General features: G+C 42.8%; 1 protein-coding gene across 12 annotated transcripts in view; it reads left to right on the top strand.

The window, feature by feature from the left end:
- The window catches only part of BACH2 (BTB domain and CNC homolog 2), a 193,932-nt gene that overhangs the window by 136,413 nt on the left and 34,869 nt on the right, over positions 1–22,650 (top strand). For all 12 annotated transcript variants that reach the window (XM_054061303.1, XM_054061297.1, XM_054061298.1 and 9 more), the window contains one exon: positions 6,393–6,647. In XM_054061303.1, coding sequence (XP_053917278.1) covers positions 6,405–6,647 — 243 coding nt within the window. In that variant the 5' untranslated portion in view covers positions 6,393–6,404. The remainder of the gene's footprint in view (positions 1–6,392; positions 6,648–22,650) is intronic.

Genomic DNA, 22,650 nt, shown 5'->3' with positions numbered 1-22,650 from the left:
GATAGTGATAGACCTTTCCAGGCTTCACTATGACATTTTTGGGAGTCCTCTGTGCACTGTTGTAGATCTGGTGTCCTGCTTACACTTCCTGGGATATAAGCGAGCTTTTGTTTCATGGAACAAGACAATGCCTTTAGGCTCCTTTTTCCCCTGTCCCCTTCCTTGCTGGTGTTTTGCCATGGAGAAGCTATAAAGACACTTCCACTGCAGTCTGAGTACCTTTTGTCTGTTGAGCTTAACATCTGATGGCTTCTCATGTCCTAAACCCACCACTCCACTGGAGCCAGTGGAAGCCAGAGCCCCTGGTGACAGGGACACCATATCTAGTCTTTGGACTGACATTTTCTGCTGCTGGCCCTCACCAGCTTGGTCCCATGCAACTTCAGTGCCTGTTTGAGAGAAGCAGCATGCCCATTGCTCTCACAAAGTGATAGATTTGTGGTTTCATCTGTGTTGACATCCATCAAATAATTTGTTTCTGACACTGTGTTTAGTAGGTCAGGAAAGACAGATAATACATATGTGTTCCTCTGCCCAGGCAGTTTGTTGTTGACCAGCATGCTGGACCATGTCAGTATTCATCCCATGTAAGCTTGTACCCTGAGTAGTGTGGCCCTGGATATTATTATTAGAAATGACTAATCCTTTTACAATTACGGTAATTCTTCGCACCAGTAACATGCAGCAGTGGTTAGTTGTACATATGGTTTGTTGCACTGACTGCGAAATCTCTCAGGAAAAGCAGAACAAGCATCTTCCTAGGAGTATGGGGTACTGTTTCAGTTCATATCTATGGTCAGGAATCACAGCTCTTCTTTTTACAAATTCTCTGTTTGTCTTGCTTCTTTTACTTGAGTGTCCTCTTTTATTTGCAGCACTAGAAACAATAAATAGCAGTGCTGCTTTGACCTTTTAATTTTGAATTATATGTATAGCGTTTATTGAATTGATCATACATGTTGAGGAGAGCTTTTTCTCTTTCCTTGCCAATAATCTTTTTTCATTGTTCTACTGAGGATTTCTTTTCTCCTGCTTCAGCATTAGTAATCAGATGCAGATGCTGCACAACAGTGTACTACAACAGAATTAACTTAAAAATATGTCTCCTTATTGAAGTATTTCTCTCTCTCTAAAATCTGTCTCTAGATGATGACAGTCTGTCTGTCTCCAGTCTGAGGTTTTCATGAGAGATTCCAAATTCAGATTGAGATTCCAAGTCAATGAGTCACTGTTTTACTGTGATGGTGGTCAAACTGCAGCAGGTTGCCCAGAGATGTTGTAGGGTCTCCATCCTTGAAGATACTTAAAGCCTGACTGGACACAGTCCTCAGCAGCTGTCTCTAGGCCATCCTTTGAGTAGGGAGGTTGAATTAGTCAACATCTAGAGTTCCCCTCAACCTCAGCCATTCTATATAATTACATTTTTTCCTCTGATTGCCATTTGTTTGTAACAGAGGGCCCAGGATTTGGTGTGTCGCCTTGTTAGTGACTAATTCTTTTTTATATTAAGTCTTTCTGAAATTCCCAACAGTCTCTACTACCTTTGACATTTGATATGTTTTCATCAATTTCAGTCACGAACTGTGGACTTCTAGGTCACTAATCAATGTAAGATCATCTGATAATTTGTGTTGGAAAGGCCCTCAGGAGGTTCCTTGCACAACCTCTTGCTCAAAGCAGATCAGCCTTGAGATCAGAGCTGGTTGCTCAGCACTATATCCAGTCTGATCTGAAAACCTTCTAAGGTGGAGATGACACAACCTCTCCAAGGAACCTGTTCCTCAGCTTTTCCTTGTGTCCAGTCTAAACCTCCGTTGTTTCAAATTGCTCCATTGTCTGGCTTCACTTTCTCGAAGACCTCCCTGTAGGAGTGGCAGGATGCTGTTAGGACCCTGGTACACTCGAGCAGCCTCCCATTCAAGTACTGAGTGTATCCAACCGTACTTTACCTTCAGAGATCTGACAAGCTTAGGTGTGTTCCATGATGTGAACCTAGGCAGATATGAACCGGTACTGCTGCTGGTTTGTTTCTGGAGGAATTCCACTGCTAACTTGCTGAAAATTGCCCCTGCATCCCTTCTCTGTTGAATACAATTTGGCCTAATTAATTTCCAGTCTGGTTTAACTTCTCACCTTAAGACAGCTGAGCTTCTCTAGCAGCCTTTTATAAAGGTTTTGTCAAAGGATTTCTGAAAGTCAACACTAATTACACGTACCAGTATTCCTCACTGCTAATTTGACACACTTCAGGAATTATAATAGAGCCCATCAGAAACATGACTTCCCCTTGGTGAAGCCATGCTGCTTTGTCACAATGATAATTTGCCTGGTTAAGTGTTCCGTAGCTCTGCCACAATTGAGATTTACCTTTCACATAATTAACCCAGTTCTGATGCAGGACTTTCTGGTCTGCCATGATAAAAGTTTCTCTCCCCTAATGTTTCCCTTTAAAAACAGACACCACTTTGCCTGCCCTCTATCCTTGTGAGCCAGAAGCTGGTTTTATTTTTGTGATAGGTGATGTATTTTTGGTAGTGGCTCAGGCAGTTTGTTCATAAGTTCTTGGAGAGTTCTGAGGGAGTGCCAGCCAGCAGAGACAACATGCTGCGAACGAAAGTGATTTGGGTGTTCCATGAGCAACATTTTTGGTGTGCTGAGGTTTTGTGTGCCTGCTCCACACTACCCATGCAAGAGAGTTCAATGGCATCTCCCAGGAGTCACTGTGGAAGGATCATGTAAGCAATGTTCCAGTACATTTTACTGCAGTTGCTGGCCTTTACCAGCAGCATTTTTGGCAAGGTTTCAATGGTGCTTTCCTTGCCCGCAATAGTTCTTGCCAGTTTCTGGAAACTTTTGTTTCAAAGAGGCTTTTTCTGGCAGTATGGTGACCTATATGCAAACAAATGCACAGCATGTTCTTTTGAGCCAGGGAAAGGCTTGCTAAGATATTCTGTCTTCAGTTTGAAGAAATACCAAGTGCGTAACAATGATTTCCATGAAGAAGTTTCTGCAAACTCAGCATAGTACTGAATTCAGAAAAAAATTACATGGTTAGAATTAACACTGTATAAAAGACTTCCAGCCTGGCTTGCCTTAGAGTTAATACCTGATCCCTGCTTTTCTCTTCCAAGGAGAGGGGGAAAAAAATGTCAAATTTTGTGAATTTTCTTGCTACTACATGCCAAAGCCCTATGGCAACATCTTCTTTTTGGCACCCTAAACCCTTTCCCCATGAAAATGAACAGTGCAGGGTTTCACCATCTTGCTCCTGTCCTGCAGGATAAAGCTTTCTTGGAGAGGAAACACCTCATGCCTGAAGGTCATTCAGGCAATGGCAGATCATGGAAAAGGGAAGACCGTAAATCACTTGACTTGAAACATTAAAAGCTGATAAATAGGTGGTCCTGAGCTGCAGCCCAGCCCTGGCTTCCCTGTGCACAATACAGGGCTTGGGGCGTTTCCTGGAGCAGCAAGGGACATGGCCAGGGGAAATCTATGTCAGGCTGAGATTGCAGCCACTGACCAAGGCATCCACATGGACTCTGAGCAGCTGCAGGAAGGGGTATGGTGTGAATCCGCTTTCAGGAAGCCCCTGGAGTCACAACAGTAGCCTTGGGAAACCATGGCAATATATAAGCATCTGGGTGGTGGTCCTTTGCAGGAGCGGAGGGTGCAGTTTACAGCCCCAGCATGTCCGTACCACATTGGTCGGGTTTCCTAGCATAGAAGGCAGGCTCACTCGCCAGCGGGGAAATACACCGTGGTATTTTCAGCACTTCACAGGGCATGTAATGATTTTTTTCTAAAAAAATACACTTGGTGAGAGCTGTAGTTAAAAAGTGGGAAATTACTAATTAGCAACCAAGTAATTCAGGGTTTGATTCACACAAATTGCACTATTACTGTAAAAAAAGGATTGCAGTTTCAGGCAAACAGTGGTTTTTTGGTTGTTTTTTTTTTAAAAAAAAAAAAAGCCACTGAAAATATAATTGATGTTCTGTTCATTACCTGCCAGGTTTCAGGTTTCTTGTACATTTTTTCATCATCTGAGACATTACAGGCATAAGATGTGCCTGGAAAAAAAAATAAAAAAAAATTAAGAACGCTTTCCCCTTTGCACTGTAATTTGCAACTCTCAAGTTTTCCCACTAGGTTGTTCTTGTAAACTCTTGCGTTTCGTAGCACGCAAGAGTGACCACTTAGAACATCATTATAACACTATCGTTAGCATCAGAGTTCAGTTATACAGAAAGCTATGAGTGGGATGAGCTAAGTATCATTTTCTCTTTTACCTTACTGTAGTGCTAATAAAATGATTGTTGTCAATTCTTCTCATTAGTCTCAATTCATGAGAAAAAAAAAATAGAATGAATTCTGTCCTCATTAAGGAATCCTACTGACGGCACACAAAAATCCTGTGTCTCTCTCTTACCCAGATGCAGATCAATAAGCAGGTTTGTATCTTCTCTCTAGATATGAGGTTGGTGAAGGGCCAATGAATGTTAGATTGATTGGGTTTTCTTCTGTTCATGTAAGCCTTTTGGCTGGGTACTCAAGAGTGTAGCCTGAGTCAGCAGTAAACACTGCGAATACCAGTAAAAGAGAAGCTGTAGGCATCCCAATAGGAATTCCAGTAATATTTTATTTTAGAGAGTCATCATAGCTGCTAACTTAAAAATACTCCTAGAAAGATGGGAAGATGGATTTATTTTTGAGAATTTTAATAAATAGTTACAAGTACATACTTGTACGAGTAACAAATTGGTCCTGTTAAGTCCACTTTTGTCTAGATTATGAGTATATTTTCAGTGACACTGTAGGAAAATGGTACCTTTATTTGAATGCATGGTAAGAGAAATAGTTTGAAGTCATGTTGTGTCTACTTGTGTACCTGTATATTGTGCTAGCAAAGGAGAATGCTGCAAAGAACCCAGTTGAAAAGTAGCAGAGGAGGAATTTTACTTCAGCTTTCTACAGTGGTCAGGTGTTTGCAGTGCAGCAGTATTATCAAAATACCCATCTGCTGCCCTTAGCCCTGTACACCTCTGAATCTTATGTCTTAGAAGATGAGTTTTGTTTGGAAAAACAGTTCCTTAAAGTTTGTGTGTTTGCAAGGCTTTGATTTCAGGAGCAGATAGAATACATACAAACAATCCTTTTTCCCATGTGAGCCTTAAAACAAGTGTGTTCAGTTTGTTTTGGGGCACGTAGTGCATTCAGCATGGTCTTTTACAGTTTTGTACAGAGAAATTAAAATGGCAAAATAATTCAAAGAGGGTTCAATCTGATGCTAGGCAGGTAGTTTTGGGCAAGAGAAGAATTACTTCAATGTGTCCAAGTGCAAAGAGGGGGTTCTTGAGGTGCTGGTTGTTGGAGGAAGCTGACCCACCACAACTGCAAGTCCCAATTCCTGTGTTCAAATGGTTGAGGCAAAGGCAAGTGGTTCAACAACAATAGTTGTTGCAGAAATTGCAGAATTGTAGTCAGGGAACTTTCTAGCTCAGAGAGTTGTAACAGGTGTCTTACATCCTTCCAACCTCTGCTCTGCTGTCAGGAGAGGAAGACTTATTTGCCCCAGCACCCACATGCTGCCCTGCTACCCGGGGCTGGATGTCCACATGAGTTTGGGGGTTTTCTTAGGTTTGTGGGTCTGGAATACAGAAATTTCTCTTTTCTGTAAATGACATTAAACTGCTGCTGAAGGTGTGTTTCTTTAGCCATGCCTGGAAGTTAATTTCGTCTAAGCCACTAAATATCTTTCTCTCCCCCTTGAGGCTTAAAATAGCTCTAATTCTGGTTGAGAGATGAGATCACTGTAGTTAGTGGCTTGTCTTCGTCAGGTACAGTTCAGCCTTGCCTTTCACTTGAGCAGAGATCATCAGTATAAACGTGCAGCACTGCCTGTCTGCTGGAGAACAGGCTGGGGTTTTGACTGTTTTTTTCCTTAATCTGAAAATAACAGAAGAAAGCACAAAGCCTGTTTTTCACTATTAGAAGACCCAACAGTCACCCTTGCTTTTTTGGCTAAAATCTTCTAAAATTTCCCATGTCCCCACGTTATTGCCTCTACTAAATTTAGAACTGTAGATGCATAGTAGGTAGTCAAAGGACAGCACTGCGCAGTCCATCTAAATTTTATTTTGTTTTTTAGGGGGGAAGTCAAGGGACGGTTAGGTAATTGAAGCATGACAGAGTAAAAGCCAGTGGCAACAAATGCCCTTTCCAATATCCTTCCTGAGCAATTTGGTCAGATTTAAGAATTTGTATGGTGCTTGGCTATGGTCCCAAGTTATCCAGAAACTCAGCAGCATCCCACCATGCCAAATTTGCCCAGTGGCTGTGTTGCTCCTCACCACCTTGTCTGTGTTTTCTTCCTCCCTTCTCTTCTGCAGGGTGTGAACGGCATGTCTGTGGATGAGAAGAGTGACTCCCCCATGTATGTGTATGAGTCAACGGTGCACTGTACCAATATTCTCCTCTGCTTAAATGACCAGCGGAAGCAGGACATTCTCTGTGACGTGACGCTGATCGTGGAGGGAAAGGAGTTCCGCGCCCACCGGGCTGTGCTGGCTGCCTGCAGCGAGTACTTCTTGCAGGCTTTGGTCGGGCAGACGGAAAATGACCTGGTGGTCAACCTGCCGGAAGAGGTATGGTATGTCAGTGTGCCCCTGCCATAAACATGAGCCCCCTCCTTCACACTCGGTGAGGAAGGACTCTGCAGTCCGCTAAGGTTTTCAAGGGGAGCATGTCATGGGTGTCAATGCCTGCCCCAGGTCAGCTCCAGATGTGGTTTTTATGTTTGATGGGTTACAAATCACTGAAGGGTGAACACGTTCACACTGACCTTCCTCACCAGCAGTAAGTCCTAACAGTTACGATGACAAAGCTTTAAGATGCTTTGGCTTGCCTTTGCCACTGCTGCTGAGGGAGTCGTACACAAACACTTAATTACCATAGCTTCTTTCAGGGCATTATCAGGACCCTGATATTCTTCTGCTCTTCTAGGCAGGAAATTTGATAGGGGTGGTTTGCCTGCTAGATGGAGGTTATCTGAAAAATCACTTGAGCTGTTATATTATTGGGAGTCTCACTTATATCCACTCCTCTCCAGCAGCTCAAATCCTCATCCTCCTTTTTCCCCTCTCCTGCACCTCATTCAGCTTTGTTTCCTCTTGCCTCCTCTCATGCCGAGTTTGGCATTTAACTACTTCAGGCAGTGTGTTTTCCACCAACAACCATGAATGCAGTTGAGAAAAAGCAGGGATTTTCTCATGCGGCATGGTTCTCACAGCAGGAAGCAAAGGGACATAGAAAATACATACCTCACTGGAACATTTACTTTATTTTACCACAAAATCTCACTGGCTGGCTTCCACCCCCACTGTAATTTCCTCACAGCCATATGGCCTGACAGTGCAGCTACCATAGGGCACACCAGTGGCTTTGCTGCCCACAGGGAGGAGGCGTGTGCCTGCTGGCCAAGGCTGCTGTCACCAGTCACCTCAGCACTGCCTACCCAGTGTCTGTGACTGGGACAGGCAGACCAAGGGGCAGTGATGTCTCCAAGGCATGAGATGGCAGGTGCTCAGTGGGAAGATACTCTGGCATACAGAGGGGTTTTCCCCATCATTTGCTTAATGACCGTGAAGAAGCAGAGTGTGTTTTTAAATGATGGCAGGTCCTGAAGTGTCACACACCTATTTTTCCCCTGTGCTTTAACTCTGCAGAGACTTCAGCAGCATCATGACATTGTAATGGCATAAGTTGGAGAGCATTAGGTGTAGATCGCTGGGTGTGACTTCGTGAGTCTTGACACTGAATATTACTCATGAAGAAATTTCGGCCCAGGCATTTTGCATAGGAGTTTAGAGATATCACAGAGGATGTGCGACGATGTGCACTGTGATTCTGCAGTGTCCACTGATAATTTCCAGTGAAAGAGTCAAGTCAGTCAGTGTTACATAGTTTTTGCATCGCAAAGCAAGGATGGAAGCGGAGGTGACAAAACATGCCCAAGGGTGCACAGGTAGGAAGAGACAGAAGAGTCTATCAAAAAAGATTCCTACAGTTACCGATGGTGGCTTATACAGGTATTTTCCACATGCAAATTAACTGCTGTTAACTGCATTGAATCTTATTTGTTCAGTGGCTACTTTGTTTGAATATGCGTGAGGTGGTCAGTTAAATAATTTCTTCACAACTGCTAGTCACTTGGGGTAAAGCAAGCTGCCTGATGCACTTCAGTATTTCTCAGTTACTGCTTGGTTAAGGCGCGTTTCTTCACTTGAGAGTGCTGGGGGCTTTGCTAGTTGCCTGTGTGTAGGTATGGGAAATGCCCCTGACAGAAAATGTTGGAGTTCCCCATGAAAGGAACTGAAATGCTCCTGGGTTTTGAGAGCTGATAGAGCAGAGGAAAAACTATCTTAGTTATATTGCATTAAAGGAAGTTAGCAGGTTCTTTTTCAGTTCACAAGCTAATTGTTCTTCTCAAGGCTATTGTTTTTAGTCTGTGGTCTGCACAGCTCTCACAGCCTGTGCATTATTTCTAAAGGTATCTGTGAAAACTAATTTAATCTGTCATATAGGGGGTTATTCCTCAGTAGAAAAATTTCAAACAAAATTTGAAAATTAACTTCCTAAGCCAATATTTTTTTCAGGCTTAGAGACAATTTATGTTGGCATATAGTTGTTACAGAAAAACAGAGATTGAAAATTGGTTTTGAGTAGTCTTCACCATTCAAAACTTTTCTAAAGGTGATGATCAGTCCTAAATTAACAAGTGTTTTTAAGTCAACCATGGAAGCATTTCATTTTAAATTCTGGCGTGGTTTGAAAACTGCTAAAGTAAGAAATTGTTGAAAAAGTGCATTATTATTATTATTGTTGTTGTTGTTGTTATTATTATTATTTCTCAAAGGTTTGATGTCTAAACCAGATAAATCATTACGTGTAAAGCTTTTACACTCATGTAACATTGGTGTAAGGGAGCTTAACATCAAAACAAAAGAACTTATTTTGATTATTTAAAGCTGTAAACCTGCCTCTAAAGTCTGAATTGCAGACTTCTTTTCCCTTCTTAGTATGCCGGGGTCTGTTTGTTAATCTGGCATCCAGACATTGTTAACTGTTGTCTAGCTAAACAGCGAGCAGATGTTTTTTACATTATTTCTTGTTTCTATCCAATTACAAGTGAGAGCAGTCTTTATGATATGCCAGTCATTTCAGTAGGGAGACATTGTGCACACATGGAATTAAGACTAGTTGAATTTACAGGGTTTTAAACCACTGCAAAACCTTGTGTTAGACATTTCAGGTCAGTTCAAGCATGACTTAATGTGCTTCAGTCCAAACCTTTTCCTAATCAACTTAAACTAAGTCAGTACAGAGCTAATTCTGCACTGATTGAAGAGTTTGCATAAGCACTTTTGTACTAGCCTCAGTAATTTGATTTTGTCCTACACGTTTTGTTAAAGCAACAAAAAGTATTTTTGTGTGTAGATAAGCACTTGGAAAAACAGCCAGATAATAACAAGGGCTCAGATGTGGCCGTGGTGTGTGAAGTATCAGCCCTTAGAGAAGAGCAGAGTTAAAGGAATGGAGTGTGTCAGCTGCCTACAGCTAATAAAAAGGACTCCATTAGCTCTTAACTTCTATGCTTTTCTCTTCAGTTGCAGCTTTTGGTGTACAATAAGAACCTCGCCTGATTTTCACCCAGGGTATTTTCCAGCAATTGTGCAGTTTTCCTCTATCAGCTGCTGTTAAATGCAACTCGAAATTAATATTTTCCAGGAGCTGAGTTTTAAGCTGTAAAGTTACTCATTCACTCCATACCCCTAACTGTTGTTTTGTTTTATTTAATCACGAAAACTGGTCTTCCTTCCTTTAACAAGGCACTTAATTAAGCTTTTAATTCATGCTAAGAAGTTAAATGGCACTTATGAGGCTTTTTTAATGGTTTCCACTTCCCATCCAGTTTACAAAAAAAGGTGTGATAGAGAGAGAGACATGGCTGTCAGCCAGGGGTATTGTAGGTCATGCCAATATTAGCTGGCAGCAGGCCATTATCCAATTAACATTGCTTCAACGCTGCAAGTAGTAGCTCTCGAGTAGATGATTGAGTCATTCATGCTGTAGTGGTACTCTGCTTTACTTGAGAAGGAGCCAGTGCTTCATTGAATAGGCTTTTTATTCAGTATTATTACCTGCCTGGCTTTGCTAATAGGAGTACACGGAGTCTATATGGGCAAGCTGAAAGCTGGACACTGGACAGGGGAGCACCTTATTCACACAGTTTTCTGAAAGCTGAGGCTGCAGTTACATGGTGACAAGGCAGAAACAGCAACAACAAATAAACTCCCTCTGTTGCATGAGGGTCCTATGGTTTACAAATGAGATTCCCAACCTTCCTTAGTTTTTTTTTTACTTTGGGGCATACATTTAAAAACAACTTCACCTGGTCATTCTTGTCATGAGAACACCAAATGCTCTTGTCTCTAGTGAAGTTAAATGCAGATCATCTGAAGCAGCAGACCTAGCTTTCTGTAGCAGCAGACCTTGCTCTCTGTAGCACTGATCAAATACAATCCTTTGTGTTATAAAACAAATTTGCTTCTCAAGTAGACTGGTTAATTTTTGTAACCCTCAATTGTTTTTTAATTTGTTTCAAAGAGTAGCTACTGGTGGACTTTTCTTCATTCAGTGAGCTGTCTGTTGAGAATGTTGCCTTCCAAAAAGATTAAACGGGGTTGCCTGTGGCTTACAGATCTTCCAAGGGGCAACGAGAAGCAGCATTTCTGTTGTAGGAAGAAGGGGTGGGATGTGCTTGGGAAGATTTTTTGATTGTTTATCCACACAGGTCTTTTCTTTGCTATTAAGAGAATGATATTCAAAGTAGATATTTGCACACAACTAGGGCTGAATTCCTTTGTGTTCTTACTGCATTACTGCTCCCCAACGGCTGCTGCAAAACCTGCCATTTCCCATGAGGTCGGGCCCTGTGAAATCTGTCATCTGCTCCTTCAGCTGACGTGGCTTAACTCCCTCACCCAGTTAATCTTTATAAGGAGAAAGGCAGGACAGGACCTTGATTCAGATTCAAGGCTGGCAAAAGCTGAGTGTGTTGGAAAGCGAAGGCATGCAGCACCCTGGGTGGGACTGAGCCAGGCATCTAACATTAGTATGGCTTGTAGCTGACAGGGAGGAGAAATATTGGCAGCTGCTAACCATCCATGCCAACCCGCCAGCCTGAGGGAAAAATGCTGGGAATTAGCCAACGAGAAATGATTGCTATGAGGAGAAAATCAAAGGCAGCATACAGAAGGTCAGCTATTATATACACTGCTGGCTAAAGGCAATTACTATTCCTTTTTATCTCTAGAAATAAACTATATTCTCTTACTGTGTCTCTTTACTTTCCGTGTAGTGTGGATATGTATGAATATAATATCTTTAAGGAATGCAGAGGCTGAGCTGGGAGTGCTCTGCACAGGCGCTTTGAATGGAAGAGGTGATAAATGTGGGAAAGGAGTAAGGAGAGCAAGAAGAAAATGTCTTCTTGAAGTTTGTTTCCCAACTGGAGGCATGTTATTACGCAGTAGGGGACAACGAAAGGCCCTTTTTCTTTGGCACCCCAGAGATGTATTAGTAGAAGCTACAGTTAGTTCTTAGAGAACAGGAAGCATTAATGTGGTTTTCTTTTTATGCGACTGTATCAGCCATTGATGTTCCTCACAGCAGTGGCCAGATTTAATTCTGCCTTGGCTCAGGAAGCAGCAGTGACCTGAAAGCCACCACCCCCTTCATGCTCAGAGCGTTTTTTAGTGGCAAGAAGTTGTATCTGTCAGGCTTCAAATAAAGTCAGGCTTCAAACTCATTTATGATTCAGCCTCACCTCAGCAATGCCACTTCAGTGAGCCTGTATGGATGGAAGCTGGATCTTTGGTTTCCTAAATTCCTCCTAAGGATTGTGTTACCTTTCATGCTGATTCACAGTGCTGCAACTGGCTGCACAGAAGGATGACTGGAGGCTACAGATCTGTAGTGAGAGTAAAACTGAGCATTCCGGTACTTTTTGAGGTCTTATGTGACATGCTAATAATTCGGGAGAAACCATGAGACAGAAATGCACGTTTGTTTATGTGTAGTGCAGTACACATACAGGTGATGTATTTTGTTACTAACAGGTAAGCAATAAAACAGAAATGAGACCATCAAGATGTGATATGAAATTCCATCCATGTCTCGCTGCAAAAGCTTCTACTACTGCCTGATTTTTCATGCCTCAAGTATGATGAGGAAACTAGCCACATACTTTTCGTTCCACTTGGTGTAACTTCCATTATTTTCTGATGATGGCTGTCTTGCTATTGATAATTCTTCTCTGTTCTTTTCCAGTGGAGAAAAGTGAAATATACCTCTGTTGTGTTGTGGGGAGACCTAGGCTCAAAAAAGCAAACCAGAAGCTGTCCATACTTGCCTGTTAAGGGAAGAAAATCTTGCAATAACTCCTTTACCCTTTCTTAGGCAGTAGTTGTACCATTTATTTATTTGTTGGACTAAGTATATAAAAATGAACTGTTGAAGGAGATGTGGAGATGAATGCACAGAACAAAATTCACTACCACAATAACTGAACTCAATTTTGTTGCCTTTGTTAGACTTCAGCCTGCTGCTAGTGCTAAATCAGACTGATTGACTGTGACTGCACTTGTATTGAAAAGGCAGCTTGCAGTGTGGAAACTTTCTCACTCAAACATGACAAACATCATCTAAAATGTAAAAGTTGTCCTGAAGAGTAAGTCCTAGAGGTAGACTATGCTAAGAGTGTGAGCAGAAGCAATAGGTGCATGTAACAGGAGGTGTATTTTGTTGGTGTTGTGGTTTTTTTTTAATTTGGGATTTCTTTTGTTGTATTCAAATATATGTGTTGGCATGAGTAGAAATGAACTGGCCAAGCCATGTCTGTGCCTCATCACTGTGAGCACTCTGGCCCTGCAGACTGAAAGAGCTCCCCCTCTCCTCCCACTCCACCTTTGATTATCTTACCTTTGTTTCTCTCCCTCTGAAAAACCTTTTGATTTCTTTAATGCCAGCAAACTAAGTATCTACTCTTTTAAGAGTCCAGAAATACAGGCTGAACATTTGCCATTTGAATAAACAGACAGATAAGGCCCAGATAAGACACCCCTCAGCTTCACCACATCAGAGACCACAAACTGTAAGGTACTTTCTGATCCCAGTACTAAACTTTATTTTGTTAGTGTTCCCAAGACCCAAAAAAGATAAGATTTTATCTCCATACAGCGCTTTCTGACAAGGATTCCCCAGTGAATAATGTCAGACCAACTGTTTTTCTCAGCTACCAGTGAAATCGAGCATGTTAACGGGGTGGAATATGGCATGTATTCAAATGATGCATTTCAGCAGTCAACAAACATTAAGGCTAGGAAGTATGGTTCAATCTGGAAGTGAAATATGAGTTTTAGGTGAGCAGAAAACAAATGAATCATACTAGGATTTGGGAATGAGATGGTCTTTGTGAATTTTATGGGCAGGCTGTGGTGTTTTTAGAGGAACAAGTAGACGCACTTTATGTAACATGTTCAATGCAGGCTCTGAAGAGAGAAATGGGTGCTTTATTCCAGGACTTTTGAGCAATGCTGAATTTTCATCTGTCCAGATCTGTCTGGACAGAGACTGGCAGCAAACACCTCTGAGTTCCAGTGCAGTCTAACACTACAAAAACCTATGTCCTTGGGCACTTTATTTACTTCACTGTAATAAAAAAAAAAAAATAGAAACAGCTGTGCATGGTCAAACTGCACATCCATCTAGCCCAGGTTTGGTTTGTTTTAAAAATGAGATTTAATTTCTCTGCAAGAGCTTGAGAGGAGGCTAATGTGGTTGTTTGAAGACTTAAATGAAAATAAAGTATTGGGCATATATATAGGAAGCGTGTTTTATTTACTGGGGAGGATATCATGAGAGCCACTGGCAGTTGTTTTGAAGACAGATTAAAATCAATTGAAAAATTTGGCATGTGTCTTTAGCAACAAACTGCTCAGTGATGCGCATGGCTGCACATTGTTTCATAACTGTAAGGCAAATGGCCTTGGAGAGGGACAAGCTTTAGACATCCCTTGAAGAAGTTTGGTGCTTGGTACAGGTGTACTTAAGTGGAATTTAAGATCCTAAGGTAACATAGTCAGATTTGCTAATAAACCTTTCTGTCCTTCACTTTGCTTAATTTATCCTTACAAGAGCAGATGGCATCAAAGCATGCAGTTAAGCGTAACTTGTCTGTTTCACACATGCAGAAGTCATTGAAATATATTTTATTTTTATTTGGGGATTTTTTTTTGTTTGTTTAAGTGTGCTCTTAAAAGTCGGTGTGGAGAAAAAGAAGGTTAATTTGTAACTGAAAAGGCACTGGGAATTTCTTGCCATAACCCAGACCCTGCTGCTAGCTGGGGGTCTGCAGTTAAGTAGCCCTCGCTGGGCTGGGAACAGCAGAGAATCACAGTTCTAGCACTTTCAGTACAACTAATGCATAAACAGGTGTCACCAAACAGCTGGAATTGAGAGGTATCGGCTCTGAAGTTAAATAATGGTAACATAAAACCTTCAGCAGTAGACTTGTGAACAAATAAAATACTGTCATCACCTCCCTGCAAATGCTGGGGTGGAAGCTGATGCATCAGATGGGAATTACAGCGCAGGTCTGTGCATCAAGTCAGTGATGATTAAATCACCTTGTGTGAACCACTCGGCTATGTTTACCTCTCTCTGAATGCTCTGGTTCACGTTACCTCACACAGAGGTGAGCAGATTGACCCACAGCTGGCACAGCTGCTGGTCTCGGAGCAGCCCATGTATCTGAACCCAGAGCTTCCAGCTTATCATTCCGCAGCCAGAGTTTTCAGTCTCGTTTTTTTCCTTTTTGTCTTTTAAGCAGGCAGGAGGCACTGGGGGGATTTTCAGACTAATTGCAGTATTTCTCAAGATGGTTGGGGTGGATGGAGTCACTCACTGCCTTGTCTGGCTGATTGGTCCTGGGTGGGCTTTACTCTGTCTCCTCTCCCTGCATCACCCATGAGGTCCTGTGCCCTGACGTCGATAACAGCTGCTGAGACTGCCACATCCAAGAGGAAAGTAGACTTGCAAGCATGAAGCAGATCAGAAAGAGTTTGTGAATTGCTACAGACTTCTAGTACCTCGTCAGGAGACTGCAGCACTTTGAGGATGCTTAATTATGAATTTTTGCTTAAGTGACAGAGCTGTTGCAGACAAGGAGAAATGGAAGTGTAAAGGCTTTATGTAAGGACTGCAGAGAGATTTGGCAGGTGTGACCCAGGATGGATTCAGTGGCAGCATTGTATTCTCTGCCTCCTTCAGCTCCCACAGTGTCAGATGTACTTCCTGAAGCCAGGGCAGACGTGAGTTTATGGAGGTAGTAGAACAGAAAGGAGACCATCCTAATAAATTAATTGGTCCAAAATGAGTGAACAGTGCTAATAGTTTAAAGAGGTGTTGGTACACAATGTATTGTGCCCCAAATGCTTGTTAGTATTATACTTCAAATTTGCTTGCTTTGAATTTTGATAGGATCAAATTCCCTAGTTTGCATATGTACCTCTTTATATTCCCAGAATGAGTGAGTGTACGGTCTGTGGTAGTGTTTCAAGGTAAAAAAAGCAGATTTGAAGTAAAAAAAAAAAATTGTGCAAACTTTACCCATACAGTTCTCAGTTTCAGGAAAAAAAGCTTTTGATTAGGTGGTCTGGGATTTTCATCAGACTGTCGACTAGGAGGCTGAAGCTACATTTTTGGCTGTGTAAAGCTCTTGCTTGTGGGAAATGTGATGGAGTTTTGCTTACCTTTGAAATTCAGACCTGTGGTCCTCTGTTTCAAAGCCCTGCAGCTAGTAAGAAACAAGCTCAAACAGCTCTGGAAGCATAATATCTTTCCATCTCTGGACACACAGCAGTAGTACAACATGCCTGGCCACCTCTTTTCCCAGATTCACAGGCAGCCTTCAGAGAAAATTTCCCTGTCAGGGGATTCTCGGTCAAGTAAAAGCAGAATAAGCTCAAGTTATTTCCTGTTTCTTTCAAAGGACAGGGTTGGAGCCAGTAACCTTTCAAGACAGGAAAAAGCTGGGGAAAGACAAATTTTGACAACTTCCCTTCTGCTTTCCACAGAGGACTAGTGCTCATTTCTGCTTCTGGAGGGGGAAGCTAGACTTGAGGTGGATGGGTCTCCAGCCATTCCGTCTGCCAGTTGAATTATTTTTTTAACCTTATTTTTATACAACTGAAGATTTCCGTGTTCCCCCATGGCTCACTTTCTGCATATGGCATTTTTTCCTGGACATAAAGCCAAATCAAGTAGTTTCTGTCTATTCCTTGAACGTGTTAGTTTTCAGGAGACTGGACACATCAAACCAAGGCTATGTTTTAAACATCTGAATTAATTTGTCCAATACGAGGCACAAAAGGCCATCTATTCTTGTCACTTTAGCCCAGTTTAAATAAACAGTAGCCATTAAGGACAAATAATATAGAATCATAGCGTCATAGAATGGTTTGTGTCGGAAAGGACCTTAAAGATCATCCAGTTCCAACCCTCTGCCATTGGCAGCGACATCCCACTAAATCAGGCTCTCCAAGGCTCCATCCAACCTGGCCTTGAACATCTCCAGGGATGGGGCAGCCACAACCTCCCTGGGCAGCCTGTTTCAGTGCCTCACCACCATAGTCTATATCTATACCATTGCCCACAGAAGTGAAGAATGATGAGGTAGCTATGACATATGTAGGCATCGGGGTGTTCTACAAAGAAACTTGTAGATACATGTATTCGGAAAGCAGAAAGAGTTGCTTTCAGTAGCAGTAGAAACCTTTAAATCAATAATTAATTTTCTTCTTTCCCTGTATTCAGTCTATCTTGCCATTGGCAAACTGAGAACACCCAGTAAGAGCTACCTCAGGCTTGGTTTAGTTTTCCTTCATTTTCAAAGATGAACCTAATCCTTCCCTTACAAAGATGAACCTAATCCTTCCCTTACAGGATTTATTTCACTACTATACATGAACTTTCCAATTGAAAACCTCTGTTCAGAGGGCACAGACAGCTAAATTGTTAAAGACAAGCATTTGATTGTGTCTTGACCTCTGTCTTCAGCTGGTGGTGTGTAGTGACCCTAAGTGGGAGCTGCTGTCAGGACTGTTGTGCTGGACCTCCTCCAAGCAGTTCTGTAGAGCAGACCAACATTGCGTGCTGTAAGCTGCTCTTCACAGCAAGCTTGGAAGGTCTGAAGTCACTTCCAGCCTTGGGGACTCAGACTGTTTGCATCATCTGTTCTTGCACTCTCAACTTAGTTCTCAGGTACCGTTTTAATCTAAATTATTTGGTAGGGTGACAGTCCAGTTCTGAAACTAGTTTTCTGAAGAGGAATTATGCAGCTAAGTGAGTGGGAGAGTTCATGGTCATTTCTTGTCACTGTGTTTTCCACTCCTTGGTTGAATGGTGAGGTGATAATAAAGACTTCTCTAGACGTTCTCTTTCATTAATGTGTGTTTTACTATGACTAGGATTTCCTTTTCCCAAACCCCTGTGATTACAGGTAGAAGAAAAGAAAGAGTCAGGTGTCATATGTGTTTTTGAGAGACTTCAAAGATGTCTTTGCTATTGTAAAGAGTGGAAGAAATCAACATCGTTATAATCATTAGATCAAATTATTTCCCTCCTGGTATTAAATTTCTTAAAGTGAAGGCTTTGATGAGGCTTTTTTTTGTACCTAATCGTCTGTGCTATGGGTTGGTTTTTTTATTTAAGGGGAGGGAGAAAGTCATTATGTTTGCCGCTTGCAACCCTTGTCCATCTGTCAGATGGGTGTATATTTACAGGAATTAATGAATATCTGTTTCTGCTTTGTCCCCTTAGAACAAAAGTTACACCATCATTGTCTTTGGAAAGCTTTTGGACCAGATTGCCTTTGTGTGTGCGCACCATTTTTCGTTACCACCCCAAGCTCCCTGTTGAGACTCTAGTAATGATCAAAGGGACAGAAGGAGGTTTGTAGGTTGTGGCCCTGTTCACATGGCTTGCACCTTGTAAAACCTCCACAGAGACCTACTGGAGATCCAGACTTAGTATTGTGTGGTCCTCATGCCCATCTCTGCTGGGGTATAACAGCTTTTGCCCTGCTGCCTCTGAGCATGAGTACCTCCAGCACCAAACGTGGGAAGGGTTTGAGCTGTGCTTGCTCCTCAGGAAAACAGCCACCCCTGAGAAGGCTGGCATTTCCTCACCCTCTTTATGCATGCAGTACTGGCACAGAAATGCTCTTGCTCAATCCTATCAGCTGTATATCATTCTATTCTGGGCAAGGCAAGAGCAGTGCTGGAAATGACACAGCACCAAAAGGTATCAGCTTTACTCCTTTTACCCCCAGAATTAGTCCTCACCTTAGGTTTGTATGTTAGCTACCATACAAGGGAGAAACATCACTTTTTTTAAAAACGGAGAGCAGTGAGAAATGCTGTGGCTGCCCATCAAGGGGACGTATTTGTCATTTGGTGTATGGCTCTGCACTCTGCACTTTACCAGTGCTCTGTTTGGCCAGGGTTTTTTAAAGGTCTTTGAGATGCCCTTATGGCAAATGAAGTAACCTTGGCAAGATTCTGCGTTACACCACGCCCTGCCCAGCATTCCTGTAGTTCTTGGCGTTTCCTGCCCCTTACAACATGGCTGTGGTTTTGGACAGCAAACACGTCTTATATTTCCTGAATGAATGATGTTTCAAATGTCTTCATCTGCAAGGGCTGGGTGCTATGGATTTGCACAGAGGCGAGGGAATTTTTGTTTTGTGTGATTATGCACTGTTTTATTTCCTCTTTCCTCCTCCTCTCTCTTCTACCTGAAACGTTAAATTAAACCTAACATAGCAACATGTTTAGACAGAGATGATGCTTGGTTATGCCAGTTCCCCAGTGGCTTTAAACAGCTGGCTGCAATACTGCAAACAAATTCAGACCCTGGCTTGGCCAGTGGTTCCTCCCAGCTATCTGCATGTTCGCTCTCCAGGCTTTATTTTACCAACACTATTGGAGACTGCAGAGTCACAGCCTATGTCTCATTGTTATGCATGGATGGGAAATATTCCCCTACTTATTTGCATTCATTAGCTGTTGGTAGTTCCTCTGTTGAGGTCTCTAGCCTTGTTTTTACAGTGCTTTTGGCAGTGTTTCTGCACTTAGTGTGTGAATTTTTATGATCTGTTGCATGTTATTCATGCAATTTCCTGCCCTGTAATAGTATCAGTTTTCCAGACACAGAGGAATACAAACGAAAACCCAGGAGCCTGCATTAGCATAAAATGTCCCAGTTCTGTCAGTTTGATTAATTTGTCTCTTTGTCTCCACTGTATATGATAAGTGCTATTAATGGTTGCAACACTTCATATGTCAAAGTCTTTCTTCCTAATGACTTGAAAATGTGGTTTATTTCCCCCTTTTTTGTATTATTTTTCTCATTTAGCATTCCACTCAAGTCTAGATTTATGCCATGCTCTTTCATTATCTTACTGGTTTCAGCACTGGAGTGATTACATATGGTGTAGGGTATGAGCAAAGATGCAATCCCAGGGGCAGCAGCTGCTGATGCAAGCTGAAAATAGATCCAGCGTATGCTCAGCACTTTTCCCAGAGGTCTTTTATTTATTAGGAACAGTCTTGGTACAGGACAGCTCGGACCCTCATATAGTAAGATGACTTTTTGCCTTTCAAGAACAGTGCAATGACTTTGCTCTATTTACTGAGTGCTATATATTTTTTTTCACTGCCTCCTATCGAAGCAGTGACTTTACCTAGCATAAATTGTAATATAATCCTGATTTATAATGAAGTCGAAAAATAACAGGCTCCGCTTGTAGTAATGGAACTTGACAGATCTAAGGTTTAAATTAAATAATCCTATTTGGAAGACAGCATTTGTACGTGGTACACTGCTTTAAAATGAACTTCAATTCTTCTTCACTGAATCCTTTACCATTCTCTCTGTTTTGCTTTCTGCGGGAGCTTTTTAGGAAACAAAATTCATCTGGAGAGAGCGTGTTTGTCTTTGTATACGTGTGGAACAATGTGTCCATTTCTTTCCCTTAGTAGAGAAGTTCTCATAGATTGTCTCACAGAAGAACTCTTCAATTAAAGGTGAAAAATTAATGTAGATCAGGGCAAGCCACCTCTAACCTACTTTAGTGGCCAGAAGAGGCCAAGTGCTGAGATTGAGGAGAGCGAAGATGCTGGGGGGGAAATAGCGAGGAAGGTTGAGGCTTGACTTTTCCCCTCCCAGGAGCAGAAGTCCGTCCTAGCAGTGATTTGTACGGAGGGAGAAGATCAGCTCCTTCGAGCTGTCCTTCCCCCTCCAGCTGGCAGAGGGGGAAATGGGAGGACAATGTTCCCCCCGCCCTGACCCCATCTCTGCGCCCTGCATTTCTTCCTCTGTCACTGCCATAGCAATGTGGGCAACGAGAGCCCCAGGGTATGTCAAGGGGGAAATGTGTGTGCAAGTCCTGACAGCTTGGAGCTGGCAAAGAGTGCAGAAAGGAGGGTTGGTGAAACAAAGGGCTTGTAGACAAGGAACCAGGCAGGGAGGATGAGATGCTAGAACAAATGGTGAAAGAGAGCATGGAAGAAGGGCGGTGGGATAAAAACACTGGAGGTACAGCACAGGATTTTTCTGGCCCTTCCCTTTTCTCTCAGCATGGCTTTTTTGCCTTGTTTTCTGGCTGCATTTAGTTGCTGCTGCCCCTGTCTGTTGTCTTTCTAATTTTCCTTCCTACCTTGCCCTTTCCCTGGATGAAGCCTTTCCCCAAGAACATGAAAGATATTCACATCCTGAGCTGACCTTACACACTCAGGCAGAAGGACCCAGCTCGCATATTCGGCTTGATAACCATGTCACCCTGTCATCATCCCCAGTTATCAACTTCCTCCCAAGCTCTGATGGAGAAAATGTCACTTTTACATCTGTTGCATCCAGGCAGTGTCAGCTGCCCTCAGCACTGGGGGCTTGGGTCTGCAAACGCGTGGTGTGTGCTGCGCCAGCAGGCTGCCATGGGCACTGGGCAGCTCTCTTGTGGTAGGCTCATAGAGAAGAGCTGAGCAGAGCTGGGGATTTACTTGGCGCTTTCCTGTGAAGATATTTTAATTAGGGCTAGGTAGTTATTAATCCACAAGGCTCAGCTTTAAAGAGAGTGGCCTCTCCTGAATCATGGGCCACATCAAAAGAAGTATGGCCAGCAGGTCAAAGGAAGTGATTCTGCCCCTCACCTCTGCTCTCGTGAGACCTCACCTGAAGTCCTGTGTTCAGTTTTGGAGTTCTCAGCACAGAAGGGACATGGAGCTGTTGGAGCGAGTCCAGAGGAGGCCACGAAGATGATTAGAGGGCTGGAGCACCTCCCATATGAGGACAGGCTGAGAGAGTTGGGGTTGTTCAACCTGGAGAATAGGCTTCAGGAACAGTTTATAGCAGCCTTCCAGTACTTAAAGGGGACCTATAGGCAAGCTGGGGACAGGCTTTTTATCACAGAGTGCATTGATAGGACGAGGGGTGAGGATTTTAAGCTGGAAGAAGGTAGATTTAGATTAGATTTTGGGACAAAATTTTTTACTGTAAGGGTGGTGAGGCACTGGAAGAGGTTGCCCAGAGAAATTGTGGATGCCCCATCCCGGGAGGTGTTCAGGGTTAGATGAGGCTTTAAGCAACCTGTTCTAGTGGAAGGTGTCCTTGCCCATGACAAAGGGATTGGATCTAAGTAATCTTTAAGCTCCCTTCCAACCCAAACCGTTCTATGATTCTATGGCTGAGAGAACAGGTCACCTGAGCTGGAGCTTCAGCATCATCTCTGCCCTGCAGAGAGAGGTTTTGGGCCCAGTTAGCTTATTTATTCTCATTCAATGAGCTCCACTAATGAATAGTTGATGATGTCCAGAGGCCAGCCTGCAACCTCTAGCTGCTGAGGAGGGCATTACTCTGGTGTGGGGCTGGAGCCCAGCCCGGGGATGTGGGACAAGAGGCTCCTGCTCCCATCTCCTGCTCTCCAAGCAATTACAAACCATTTTTCCTTAGTTCTTGCAGGGAAGTAATAATGTCTGTTAATTAGAAACCAAGCCTGAGTTTCCCACTGCTGTCAGGAAAGGAAAAAACTTGGCAGTATCAGGGAATGTGAGGAAAAACAAGTTCACAAAGCCAAAGCAGTACAGGCCAGTGGAGGAGGCGAAGGCGAGGAGGGATCCACACAGCAGACATGGCATTGACGTCATGTGGACCATTGCTCCTCACCTGGAGAGAAAAAGCAATGAAGCCCAAGAATCAAAGTCCATCAGGAGGTTCTAGAGTTGCTGGTGGTAGCTTGCACACTGTCCTGTCTCCCTCATCCAACAGACATGTGCATGGCTACAGGCATGGGTTTCTGTTCACTTAGAATTAATGGAATTATATACGGCAGGAAAGAAGGCTGGTAGACTGAATTCTGCAAACACAGCACTTCAGCCCAGGCTGCTTGATCTTTAGAAAAATACATTAAATAAAATAGCAAGAACCAATTCCAGGATGATTCAGCATGCAAATACACTGTTTTTCTTTACT

Source organism: Cuculus canorus, chromosome 3 (genome assembly GCF_017976375.1).
Source record: "Cuculus canorus isolate bCucCan1 chromosome 3, bCucCan1.pri, whole genome shotgun sequence".
NCBI classification, from domain to species: Eukaryota; Metazoa; Chordata; class Aves; order Cuculiformes; family Cuculidae; genus Cuculus; species Cuculus canorus.
The sequence above is the reverse complement of the archived record's forward strand: the minus strand, read 5'-3'. Positions and strand labels throughout refer to the sequence as shown.